The sequence below is a fragment of the Jatropha curcas genome, chromosome 8, assembly GCF_041381405.1.
Source record: "Jatropha curcas cultivar XTBG-Jc1 chromosome 8, XTBG_Jcur_1.0, whole genome shotgun sequence".
Lineage (NCBI taxonomy): Eukaryota > Viridiplantae > Streptophyta > Magnoliopsida > Malpighiales > Euphorbiaceae > Jatropha > Jatropha curcas.
The window spans coordinates 8,243,813-8,257,088 of NC_143158.1; the positions used below are offsets into that span (position 1 = coordinate 8,243,813).

Below are 13,276 nucleotides of genomic sequence, written 5' to 3' on the forward strand. Positions count from 1 at the left end.
TGGTAAATACTGTTTTTTTTTTTCTTTATAGGATGATATATATTTTTATACTTCAATTTATTACTTCGAAGGGATATAAATTCTAAATAATTTTTTCTCCCTTGCATATAATAGTATGCTTTCACTGTTTCAATCAGCCACACTAAACACTATAATAACATTTCTTTCAAGTTTATTGTATGAATAATTTGCTCATAATTAGAATAAAATTTTCAGTTATATGTAATGTATGTAAATCATAATGTCCATGTATTGTATTCACTTTAATTTTTTTAGCAATTTTACTCATGCATGTACCTTACACTTTAAATAAAATATCAAATACTGTATAGCTGCACGAACCGCTGGAAATCACTTAATTTTTTATTTTTAAATAACTGTAAATGAAATAATCATTAAAAAAATATTAATTTGAAAAAAAAAAAAACACTAAGAATTATTTTTAAGTGGCCAATAAAGTCCGAATAAGTAAATATAAACATCTACCAATTGATATGAAAAATTGCCAAAACATAATCGATTGAAAAGTTTACCAAACACCTACAACCTAATTGTCGAGTACGAATCACTAACAACTATTAGCTACATGAATTAGTTGATACAAACACCTTCTTAATTGCAAATTTTAATAAGTTCATTGTAAACATTTTTTGGCCAGACTTGAAAATAATAATGATAAAAAAGTTTAAGCACTAAAATTATCATTTTCCATCTCATAATAACAACTGAAATTTGATTCGTCACATTAAATTAAAAAAATTATCTGGATAGTTTATTAATTTATTTTAATTGAAATTTAGCTAAAAAATTATCAATATAGAATTTAGTTTTTCAAAATTTTTTGTAGAAAGGAACTTAATTCGTAGTATCAAATTTTAATTCCATTTTACCAATTATTTAATAATAACAATAATAATTTTATAACAGGAATTTCTAAAATCATTGTTATTTTTTATTATTATTTGAACAAAAATTCATCTAAAAATTTTTTTTTAATCAAATTACAAATTTGATACGTTATATGCTAAAAAAATGAAAGAAAAAAATTAAAATTTTGATTGGGCTCGTTGAAACAAGCAAGCCCATATTGGCCCAAAACTGAAGACAAACCATTTCTCTAGCTTTGTCCAAGTAACTGTTTCTCCAAACCCTAATAAATAAAACTCAAAAAAGCCGAATGCCAAAACCCTAATTTTCCTTTGCACACTATAAATACTCAACGTTTGAGTCGTTTCGCTCTCTAAGTCTCTCTGTGCCACTTAGCCCTTCTATCTCTATCTCAATTCTTAGAGCAAACCCTAAAGAACAACAATGGCGGTTGAGGGTTTAGTTCTTCGCGGCACTATGAGAGCCCACACCGATCAGGTAACGGCCATCGCCACCCCCATCGACAACTCTGACATGATTGTCACCTCTTCTCGGGACAAGTCAATCATCCTCTGGCACCTCACCAAGGAAGAGAAAACCTACGGTGTCCCCCGCCGCCGCCTCACCGGTCATTCTCACTTTGTCCAGGATGTTGTTCTGTCTTCGGATGGTCAGTTTGCTCTTTCCGGCTCCTGGGACGGCGAACTCCGTCTTTGGGATCTTGCTGCTGGCGTTTCTGCTCGTCGTTTTGTAGGCCATACTAAGGATGTACTATCTGTTGCATTCTCGATTGATAATCGTCAAATCGTATCGGCCTCTCGTGACCGTACGATTAAGTTGTGGAATACTCTTGGAGAGTGCAAGTACACAATTCAGGATGGTGATGCTCATAGTGATTGGGTTAGCTGTGTTCGTTTCAGCCCTAATACCCATCAGCCTACTATTGTTTCTGCTTCATGGGACCGAACTGTGAAGGTTTGGAATTTGACTAACTGTAAGCTGCGATGCACTTTGGCAGGGCATAATGGTTATGTTAACACTGTTGCTGTGTCGCCTGATGGGTCTTTGTGCGCAAGTGGTGGGAAAGATGGAGTGATTTTGCTCTGGGATTTGGCAGAGGGAAAGAGGCTTTACAATCTTGATGCTGGTGCAGTCATCCATGCTCTGTGTTTCAGTCCTAACAGGTATTGGCTATGTGCAGCTACAGAACATAGCATCAAGATCTGGGATCTGGAGAGCAAGAGCATAGTGGAGGACTTGAAGGTGGACCTCAAAGCTGAGGCTGAGAAATCCGAAGGCAGCACTGCCACCGGTACAAGTATCAAGAAGAAGGTATATTTTCTTATTTTATTATTTATGTTATTATTGATTTTCATTATCTAATGAACGCCTTAGCTCTCTATATCATTTATTTTTATGCTTTTAAACTCTATGCATTTTATTGACTCTTACATGGTAAATGAGATGTGTGTTGTCAGTGGGATTTTTTTGGTGCGTTCCCTGTTATACCGTGTTTTGTTGATTGTGCATTTTATCAATGTACATTCTGGTTATTGAGAAATGCATTCCAACTTCTGTTATGACTTATGGTATTGTTCACTTCATATCATCTAGGTCATGCTTTATTATATCTTCTTGAATGTATTGGTTGCTTCATATATTCTGCTGGTTGGAGTCTGGTCACATTGAGCTATGATTTTGTACTTCCTCTTGGTTGAGTGTTTCCAGGATTAATACTTTAGTAGCTTTGTTAAAAGTTTTCTATTTCTTTGCAGTTTTCTGCATTTGATGGCTTGACTTTGAATTTGCTTGTTTTTTGTAATTGTGTTCCAATTTTGTTTCTGGGTTGACAGCTCTTTAGAGTGTCGAAAGATATTTGTCTGCTTGAAATTGTTTAAAGCTAAAGCTTCATCACTGTTTATATGAATTTGTTGCGTGTGGCTAAACGAATGATATTATTTTGATTGTTGTAGCTGCTTGCAGTTAATATATTGTGTTTATTTATAGATGGATTCTTCTAGTATGCTTTATTGTTTTTATTTCTTTTTCAGTTCTTGGACCAATATATTCATAATTGCATACTCATTCTAATGATATTATGTTACATGTTTTCCCAAGTCATGTTGAACCATATGAATATATGTAGATTAGGTCTAGTTGAGTGTGATGTTATGTTCTTGCTGGATTCATATTCTTCTATGGGAAAGTTTGTCCCTTTTATGTTCCAATTGCACTAAGATTGAGTATTATCTTACTATCTAGGATAATGATTATGGAGTAATTGTTTATCAAATAATTTCTGTTGCTTTTGTAGAACATCTACTGCACAAGCTTGAACTGGAGTGCAGATGGAAGTACCTTGTTCAGTGGTTATACAGATGGTGTTGTTAGAGTCTGGGGGATTGGACGCTACTAAGGAGAAATTAGTAGTAGTGAAGATTGCTTTTTTGTTTTGGATTCGAAACAAATTATCTTCTTTGTAGTAGTTGAAGCTTAAAAAACTATTTAAGATTTTGTTGAAAGTGTTTTGGATCTTTGTTTTTTTGTTTAATTTGGATATTATATATGGCATTGAGGCCTTTTCTTTGGATCACATGTTAGGTGGAATGTCTTTCATAATTAGTTGGTTACGAAATTGAGATTTTTGATGTGTAATTGACTGGCATTGGCAATTTTGAGTCTTTGAAAACGGTAACCTTTAGGCCTGCCTTGAGGTGTGGGGAAATTTCTCATAATTGATGACGAGAAATCGAACTGTTTCAATTATTCATTTGATGACTCGGGGGTGGGGTGCTGTGTATATTTTCAGTCTTCAAACAAATTCATCTTACTATTTCTTTTCCTTTTGAATTTTAAAAGTCCAATGTTGTTTTCTCATTAATTATATATATTTTTTGGTGAATTTGAATTCCTCGGACGGAATGCATGTGAAATTTTTTGTTCTATCCAAATAGTTTTACTTGCTTGTTGCATCAAGTGATAAATGCAAGATTATTAACTCATGGACTCTTTCCATATTGATCACATCCCTTTCTCGTGTTTGCTCACATACATACATATATATATATATATATATATATATATATATATATATATATATATTACGAGTTTTGTACATTAAAACAACATTTTTTTTTTTTTTGTGATTTGGATTCTTATATATCAATATCAGAATCTTGTAAGTTCTTTTTATTTTTCTATCTTTTGTACAATTAAAATTAAAATTATATTTTATTGTTAAATAATTAAATTGTTTGAATTATAAACATAATTAAAATTAGATATAATTAATCAAATTTTATAATTATTTAAAATAAATTAATAATGTTACAATTTCTATAACACGTGTGGGAAAACAAATCTTTTAATAAAATGCTACATACAATTTATAAAATATAACGTACAATAATAAAACAACCAATCCATACAAAGGTTATGGATTGAAGGCATGAATACATATTTATTAGGGGTGGACAATCTTCGGTAATTACCGATTTACCGAATTGATTTACCAATTTACTCAAAATAATATTATTTTGATTTTTTTAAAAAAATTCAATTTTTATATGATAAATTAAATTGGTCATTAAACAGTAAAACTCTGTTGGTAAACGGTAAATTAGATAAATATTTAAATCGTTCGGTAAGCAGTAAATACTCAATAAATCGATAAATGCAAATTCGGTAAACGATTAACGGAATCGACCGAATGTCCATCCTTAATTGAAAGAAAAATGGGGAAGTAGATATGGGGTATTTTTGGTATTGATGGAAAGAGATTAATATGCACAAGTACACGACTGTATATATATATATATATATATATATATATATATATATATATATATATATAATTTTCAATCACTGAGTTAGTCAAAAGCATTTTAATACCATTGAAAAAATATAAGCCGAAATTAGTGTATTCTTATATTTTTAAAAATACATTAAAATATTCTTAATTTTTATTTCAATTACACTATTTGATTCTTCCATTCATATTTTATATTTCCGTTAAATACTTAGAAGAAAAAGATAAAAATACCCTTCATTAATAAATAAATAGTATCCCAAGCGCACCAACAATCCGACATGACGATCTCCTTCCTTCTGCCATCATCCTTTCAACAGCAACAACTGCTTGGAGCTTGCTGAGAATGCTACAATTGATAAACAATCCGAGGAATTCAATGAGGATATACTCAATCGTATTGCACGTTCATTATTTGCGATTTCACCCTGCCCCGCACACATTCTCTCGCTAACGTTAGGGAAAATGACTAAATCAATAGATGGTCGATGGACTGCCGGAGACGGTGGCGCTCTCACCTTAAGCACCACAATTTGCATACAGACTCCTCTCAACCATCACAATGGCAGATTCCGGCAATAAACTGACCTCTAAATTGTACGATTAACTATGATGTGATTACTATCAATTTTTACTGGAGCAGGGTTAACAAAAAAGCCTTAAAAGTCATGAGTTAGTTGTCGCATCATTCTGGTATATAATTAAAGAGAGAATCAGAAGAAAGAGACATTAGAGGCTTATCATCATTGTAGACTCTCAATTTCTTGATTTTTAAAAGCTCTTTGATTTTATCATCTTCTTTCTTGATTTCTGGTGGTTTATAGTGAATAGAGAGCAAAGCCAGTTACTTTCCAAGTGGCCTTGCATACAAGACAAATAAGTTGTTGCTTCTTCACGTACAACTACGCAAGAGAAATGAAACACATGGCTACATTCCGCTGTAAAAATAGTTGTTCTTTGCCCACTCTCTACTCTGCAAGCAGATTCCGCATCTACTCTGCAACAAAGGAGAAGAAAATCAAATTTTTATATCTTGCTATTCAAAGTTTGATTTTTTAATTAAATTGAGATGGATATTTGATAGAGTTTTGTTTCTCTGGAATTCATTTCTTGAGATTCAGTTGATGGACATAAAGAAATTGTGATAGAAGTTGGTGGAGGTGGTAGTTGTGATAGGAATAACAAAGAGGAAGGTAAATAGAAAAAGGATAAAAAAGAAATTTTAATTTTTTACGGATATTTTAGATATAAGATTTCTATCTCTCACCTTTGACTTTTTTTTTTCTTTTTAAAGTTTGATATATGGTAAAGACCATTAATTTTCTGTATTGGTACATAAATTATTTTGTACCGTTAGATTTTCCTTGCTTAATACCAATTCGTTTGATAAAAATTTATACTAATAACCAGTTAACTACTAAACAAATTAACTATTTGCTTTTAGTTTGTCATATCATATTATATATATATATATATATATATATGAAACAGAGAATGTTTTAAAAATAGCTGAGTTGGCGTTTTCTCTACTGAGCATTCTATTTTTCTAATTTTTAGGAACTTCTGAGTTTATTTACATTCTTTTTTCCATTTTATAGGAATTTCTGAATTTATTTATTATTTAATTATATTATGATTGAACCACTTAAAAAATAACTTTTACTAATAACTTTTGAAATTTCAAATCTTATATATATATATATATATATATATATATATAATTGGTTAAGATAATAAAACATATCTTATCAGTATTTTTTAATATTTAAAAACTTATTTATATTTGGTTTGAAATTCAAAAATATGTAATTTTAAAAATTTTTGAATTTTATTTTTATCTATATAAGCAAGCTAAGGTTGTAAAGTAGTTAACCAATTTGGTCGCACCCATCATAATTTATTGGTTCACTGCATATTAATTCTCTATTCTTTATTTTTATAGTTTTTCGCTATTTTCTATCACGCCCGATTCTAATTATCAGAAGAATTGTCCTCTTTGGATCAAGTCAAATCCTCCATACAAGATTGGCAAGACCCACACAGTTTTGCCCCGCAGGTGAAATGGAAAACTTCTCAAGAGGTTACCCATCCTAAGATTTCCGTTAAGCGAGCACGCTTAATTCTGAAGTGTTCTTCCAACTCTGCAACCATTCAACCAAAAGGCGCCTCCAGTGATTACTTTTCCCCTTTTCGATATATATTTTGATTCATTCTTGTGTCCCGCATTCCACTACCCTAGCTAGCCTGTCATCCTAGAAGCTAGCCATGAGCTTCGCTCTACTCGCTCTCTTAGGATCGCTTTGCTGGGTCCAGATGTCATAGGCCCACCAGCTTCCTCGTGGTTCGTCCTCGAACCATACAACTATTGGAGGGGGTCTGGCTCTGATACCAACTGTCATGCCTGACTCTAATCACCAGAGGAATTGTCCGCTTTGGATCAAGCCAAATCCCCTATACAAGATTGGCAAGACCCACACGGTTTTGTCTCACAGGTGAAGTGAAAAACTTCCTAAGAGGTCATTTATCCTAGGATTTTCGTTAAGCGAGCATGCTTCACCCTAGAGTTCTTCCAACTCTCCAGCCATTCCACTAAAAGGCACATCTAATGATTAGTTTCCCCCTTTTCGATATATGATTCGATTCATTCCTGTATCTTGCATTCCACTACCCTAGCTAGCTTGCCATCCTAGAAGCTAGCCAGAAGCTTGGCTCTACCCGCCCTCTTAGGATCGCTTTGCCGAGCCGAGATGTCACAGGAATTCATAAAATCAAAAATTGAAACAAAGTAAGTGTATTTATAAACATTAACCTTAAAATAAGCTTTAGCAAGCTTAGATTAAAGCTTTCTAAGCTTTAGCTTTGCCTTAGGGTTCTCCGACCTTTGGTTTAAGTAGAGAATATCCAAATTTCTTGAAATTAATCACCCAAAAACACTATTCAAGCTCAATTCTCTAAGATTAATCACTGAATCAAGGTTTAATGGAGTGTATTTGATGTGTTTAGTAAGTAAGAATTGAAGAAAAAACATGGAGAAGAAGAAGAGGAAGTGACGCCTAAGGAGGAGAAGAAGAAGAAGAAGAAAACAGAAAGTTGTTGCTCAATTATTGAAGGCTGACTTATATAAAGCAACTAAAGGGAGTTTTGGTCTTTTACCATAATTGGATGGCTAGGATTGAGTCAATAGTCATCTAATCTAATGGCTACAAATATTCTCCAATTAAATTCCTTCAAAATATTATTTATCTCCACAAAATTCTTAAATTCACTCCATAAAAATAATTCCTCAAATTTCCTTAATTAATAAAACACCATAATTCACTATTCACTAATTATCTAAATTCTCCAAATAAATTCATTACTTACTTTCTACCCATAAAAATCATGTATACATACTCCAAAAATATTAAATAAAATATAAAACATGTATAGCAAATTTTCCGGACCAAAATAATATTAATTCTCGGACCAGTGGTACTATTCACATATCGATAAACTATTATTTCATACACAGAAAAATGAGGCATTATATTTTCTTTTTGTTTTTTTCTTTTTATTTTCAAATATATTATTGTATTGTTCTTAAATCAACTTCTATTTCTATACATGTTATTTTTATTTCAAGATGCAGATGGAGATCAATAGAAAATTCATAAAAAATTATTGTTTATATACTTTCGGCAATGTGAATTGTTCTCTTTTATTTTTCTCTTTCTCTCAGCGTATCAAAGAATATTGAAAATTTCTTTAATAGTTTATTTACAATCTTGAAAACTTTTCTTTTACTCTATAATGGTTTGCGGGAGAGAAGCATAAAGAAAGCGAGAAAATGATATAAAATACGATTAGAATTTTTTTATTTAATCTTGATTTATTTCCTTATTAAGAGGATTTATAGTGTAACCATGCTCATATTTTCACTTTTTTGCTGTTGGTACAGAGTGAAGGAGTAAGTATTGATTTGCATATGATTATGAATCATCACAGAATTTTCTCTCTTTTTCTCTTTTAGCTCAAGTTGATTCCTGTGTATATATATGTGTGATCAGCTTTATGATAAATCTTTTTTCATTATCAACGAGGATATTTACTTAATATTGCACATCACTAGGCAATTATTATTATTATGATTATTATTATTATATTATTATTATTATTAGGCAACTTTACCTTAAAAAATTACTATGCAATTGTTTTAGATAAGTTAAAAAAAATCTATAAATAGAATATATGTATATAAAATAATTTATATTTTTTAAATTGTATTGCTAAATTAAATTTAAAGTTGTTTAGATTAATTTTTAATTTTTCCACAAAGGATCTATAATTCATTATTAATCTCAAAAAAATATAATATATAATCCGATGATAAAGCAATCGTGCATTGCGCAGGCTTTCTCCTAGTTATATATATAAAGGAGAATCAATGAGTTTTTGTGACATCCTACCGAGTCGAGTCTTGGCATAGAGTTGAGTAGTCGAGTTGAGTCGAGTTGAACCAAACCCGGGTGGGGTAGAATGGTTTATAAGTGGAGTTACTTGAGTGAGAGAAAAAGATCAAAGCATATGGGTGAGGATTGATTTACATTAAAAGATCAAGCTTGGGTCTTTAGTAGTAACCTGTTGACAATTGAGGTACCATTTAGAACTTTTACACACAAAGTCATGGATCTTTTAGAGCCTACCCGTGCATACCCATTTCACTTTCCCATTTTTCATCTTTATCTTCATCTTCTTCATTTTCTTCCTTTCCTCTTCCACCTTCCTTTCAATTTTCATGGTAGTTAAGCTTTAACTTCAACTTTTCTTCTATCCAAGTAAGTAAACCTTCTTGAAGTTCATAACTGAATCATTTGGTGCTATTATTTTAGAATTCATAAGAATTCTTCTTTATAGGTGAAGGGAGTTCTAAGATTGTAGAAAAAAGAAGTTAAAGAAGAACTCAAGCTTTTTGGAGTAAAGGTTTGATATCTCTTTTCCTTTACCATTTTCTTTGTATGAGATTTGTGTGGTGTGATGCTATTGAGACATATTGCTTTATGTTGAGTGGGAGGACTGGTAATGGTGAGAAACAGGGGAAAACAGGGGAAGTATTGAATAAATGAAGTAAAGAGTGAGTTTATACTGAAACAGGTTTTGCTGGAAATTTTACCAGTAACTTCATCTTGATTTTGACCCCATTTAATGATGGAATTAGGAAGTTTCATAGAAGCGTTATTTGTTCCTCTATGTGTTAGCTTTACATGGGTTTTTGAATCATCCAAATCGGAGTTGTATATTGAGAGATATGACCAAAAGCGTACAGACTGTGCAGGCTGGAACACGCGAAGCGCGCGCGAATCGCATGACGAGCTCGCGTTGCCTTCTCGCGCTCACGATTTTCAAGTGCGCGCTCGCGACTTGTGCTTGCAAACTCTCTGACTCTCATTTGGCACATCTCGCGCTCGCGTACTTGGCCCTTGGCCTGTAAGCGCTCGCGACCTTCATCGCGCGCTCGCGAATTTGGCCTGGGAACTCACTGTCTCTCATTTGGCACTTCTCGCGCTCGCGACTTTCAAGTACGCGCTCGCGACTTGTGCCCGATAACTCACTGTCTCTCATTTGGTGCTTTACGCGCTCGCGACTTTCAAGTACGCGCTCGCGACTTGTGTTTTCATGCATTTTTGGACTTCATTTTCAATGCAATTGTATTCCTTTGCTTCACTTATATGCCTCCAATCACTTTAACATCAAATACAACATTAGAACATGTATCAAAACAACATTCAAGCATGCAAATGATGTGAAATCAAATAAACATTATGAATTATGAAGTTATGAACTATGAATATGAGGTTGTGTGATATTATTGACATACCAACATTATGCTCCATTGAGGTTAGGTAGAAACCATGTAGATAAGGCTATGTCGCGACATAGGATAGCAGATCTGCACCTCATACAGTTTGATACTCCGGCTACAGGCCGTTGAGTGGATATGATTATATATGGGCCATAGCAGCCAAGCATACAGTATTCATCCAGTTTCATACAGTTTTTCTTATCACTTCGGTTTCACTATAACCTTATGGAGCCATACAGATATCTTAACATAACATTTCATGAATTATACAGTATTATAAACAGTACAAAAGATAATCAAGGTATCATGAAAGTATCATGATGTGTGTGATTATATGTGCCATATGTGTTTACATGATACATGTATGTGTTTAATTGTTTCTTTATCTGTTGAGATATCCACTGAGCTTTATTTGCTCAGCGAGTTACCTGTTTAACTCGCAGGTTTTGAGATTGGACTGTAGAGAGTCAGCTTACAACTGCTGCAGTTCATCAATAGAAGACTCAGTCTTCAGGGTAGCTACGCATTTTAATATGTATCTTTGTCTATCCTTTTCATGGCATGTACAGGGCACACAGTTGGGCCCATTTCATTTCGACACTAGTATCATGTTTTGTAATAATAAATTACATTATTTTTGTATACAACATCAGCATGCTATTATATTCAATATACATTATGATTTCATCATGTCAGGCCATACAGTCAACCAGTTTGTAGCGTCTCGGTTCGGTTCATTCGGGTTTACGGGTGGACCGGGAAGGGGTGTTACAAATTTTGGTATCAGAGCCCTAGGTTTAGTTTCCCCGGGCTTGCATGCATCAGTCAGTATAGTGTACATGCCATGTCTACCCTGACGAACTAAGCAGTTGTTGTTCTTTTAGGAGGATGTCACAGGAAGGTGAGAGTGAGTCACACGCCTCCAGGCCAGTGGAGGGTGAGGCTCCAATAGCACCAGGTCAAGAGGTATTGTTAAAGCAACTTGCGGATACTTTTCGACAGATTGCAGGGGTGATACCTCAAGCACCAATAGTAGTAGAAAGAGAAAGAAAGCCCCCACTAGAGAAGCTTCGGAAATATGGGGCGAAAGAATTTGGTGCTAACAAGGATGATAATCCAGAAAGAGCTGAGTATTGGTTAGATGGGACATCGAGAGTTCTGGAACAATTACAATGTACACCAGAGGACAAGTTGATTTGTGCTACATCCTTGCTCATAGATGAGGCATATACATGGTGGACTACTGTTCAGCAGCGGGTATCAGCAGAGCAGCGTACATGGCAATTCTTCTTAGATGAATTCAAGAAAAAGTTCATCATAGAGGCTTACCTAGATGCAAGAAGGAAAGAATTCTTATACCTGAGGCAGAACAGAATGTCAGTTGCCGAATATGAGCGAGAATTTACCAGACTCAGCAGGTATGGTAAGGGGATAGTGACTACAGAGGCCGAAAGGTGTAAAAAGTTTCAGGAAGGCCTGAATGATGAGATTCAGATGGGAGTGGTAGCTTCCAGATTCAGAGAGTTCTCAGCTTTGGTAGAGGCAGCTCAGGAGATAGAGCGAATTCAGGCCAGTCAGCGTACCAGACGTCAGCGGTCTCAGCAGAGGAGAGACCAGACTCAGAGTGCACCCAGTACCTATCAGTCAGAAAGCATGAGATTCAGAGGTGCTAGTAGTTCAGCTAGTGCTAGACCTTCCTTTAGCCAAGGCACAGCTAGGGGTGCTAACATGCCAGCGGTATCAGTTGTGGCTAGTTCTGCCGGTGGTAGTCGAGGTTCAGGCAGAGGAACTGGTAGAGGCACCGGTAGAGGTGCAGAGTCAGCCGGTTATACTTTTCCACCTTGTGAGCATTGTGGCAGACGGCATGGTGGAGATTGTTGGTTAGTGACTGGTAAATGTTGGATATGTGGAGCATCAGACCATCAGAAGAAGGATTGTCCGAAGAGGGCAAAAGTTCCTACACAGTTCATAGCAGGCAGAGGTAGAGGTGAGAGCTCCGGAGGGCAGAGACAGCAATCAGAGACTGTGGACAGACCTGATACGAGAGGTCCAGCCAGGGTTTATGCTATGCGAACCAAGGAAGATGAGGAAGCTCCAGATATAATAGTTGGTGAGTTTTCCTTATGTGATCATACAGTTTATGCTTTAATTGATCCTGGCTCATCTCATTCATACATTAGTGTACCTAAACCTTGGGTTAAAGGGTTAAAAGTTGCATATGTGAGTCAGGGTATGGTGGTTACAAATCCATTAGGAGATGTAGTAAAAACTCATACAGTGGTCGAAGGATGTCCAATTGTTATTCATGGAAAAGAGTTTCCAGGAGATCTGATGGAGTTGCCATTTAGAGAATTTGATGTTATTCTGGGTATGGATTGGCTATCCAGACATCAGGCTATAGTTGATTGTGCAAAGAAAAGGGTGACATTATATACAACAGCAGGGGAAGAGATTACAGTAGTCGGGAATCGGTGAGATTTTCTGGGTAATGTGATATCAGCCATGGCAGCAAAGAGATTAATTCAGAAGGGTTGTGAAGCATACTTGGTATGTGCATTACAAGCAGAGAAAGAACAGTCAGAAGTGCAAGATATACCAACAGTGTGTGATTATCCAGATGTATTTCCAGAAGAGTTACCAGGGTTACCACCAAGGAGGGAAGTGGAGTTTACCATAGATGTCTATCCTGGAGCAGCACCAGTATGAATTGCACCTTACAGAATGGCACCAGCAGAGCTAAAAGAGTTAAAGATTCAGCTACA

At 34.6% G+C, this 13,276-nt stretch overlaps 1 protein-coding gene across 1 annotated transcript; it reads left to right on the forward strand.

Annotated features, from left to right (window-relative positions):
- Window positions 1-1,210: 1,210 nt before the first annotated feature.
- On the forward strand, window positions 1,211-3,460 carry LOC105634319 (small ribosomal subunit protein RACK1). The gene is made up of 2 exons (XM_012217152.4): window positions 1,211-2,199; window positions 3,182-3,460. Exons 1-2 carry the CDS (start codon window positions 1,312-1,314, stop codon window positions 3,281-3,283), a joined length of 990 nt encoding a protein of 329 aa, XP_012072542.1. The 5' UTR covers window positions 1,211-1,311; the 3' UTR covers window positions 3,284-3,460.
- The last annotated feature ends 9,816 nt before the right edge of the window (window positions 3,461-13,276 follow it).

What these genes read in the sequence shown, in the direction of transcription:
- LOC105634319 (XM_012217152.4), top strand. Translation starts at nt 1,312, where the DNA reads ATGGCGGTTGAGGGTTTAGTTCTTCGCGGCACTATGAGAGCCCACACC. An exon ending in GTACAAGTATCAAGAAGAAG is followed by an intron (nt 2,200 to 3,181) that starts GTATATTTTCTT and finishes TTGCTTTTGTAG; the next exon opens with AACATCTACTGCACAAGCTT.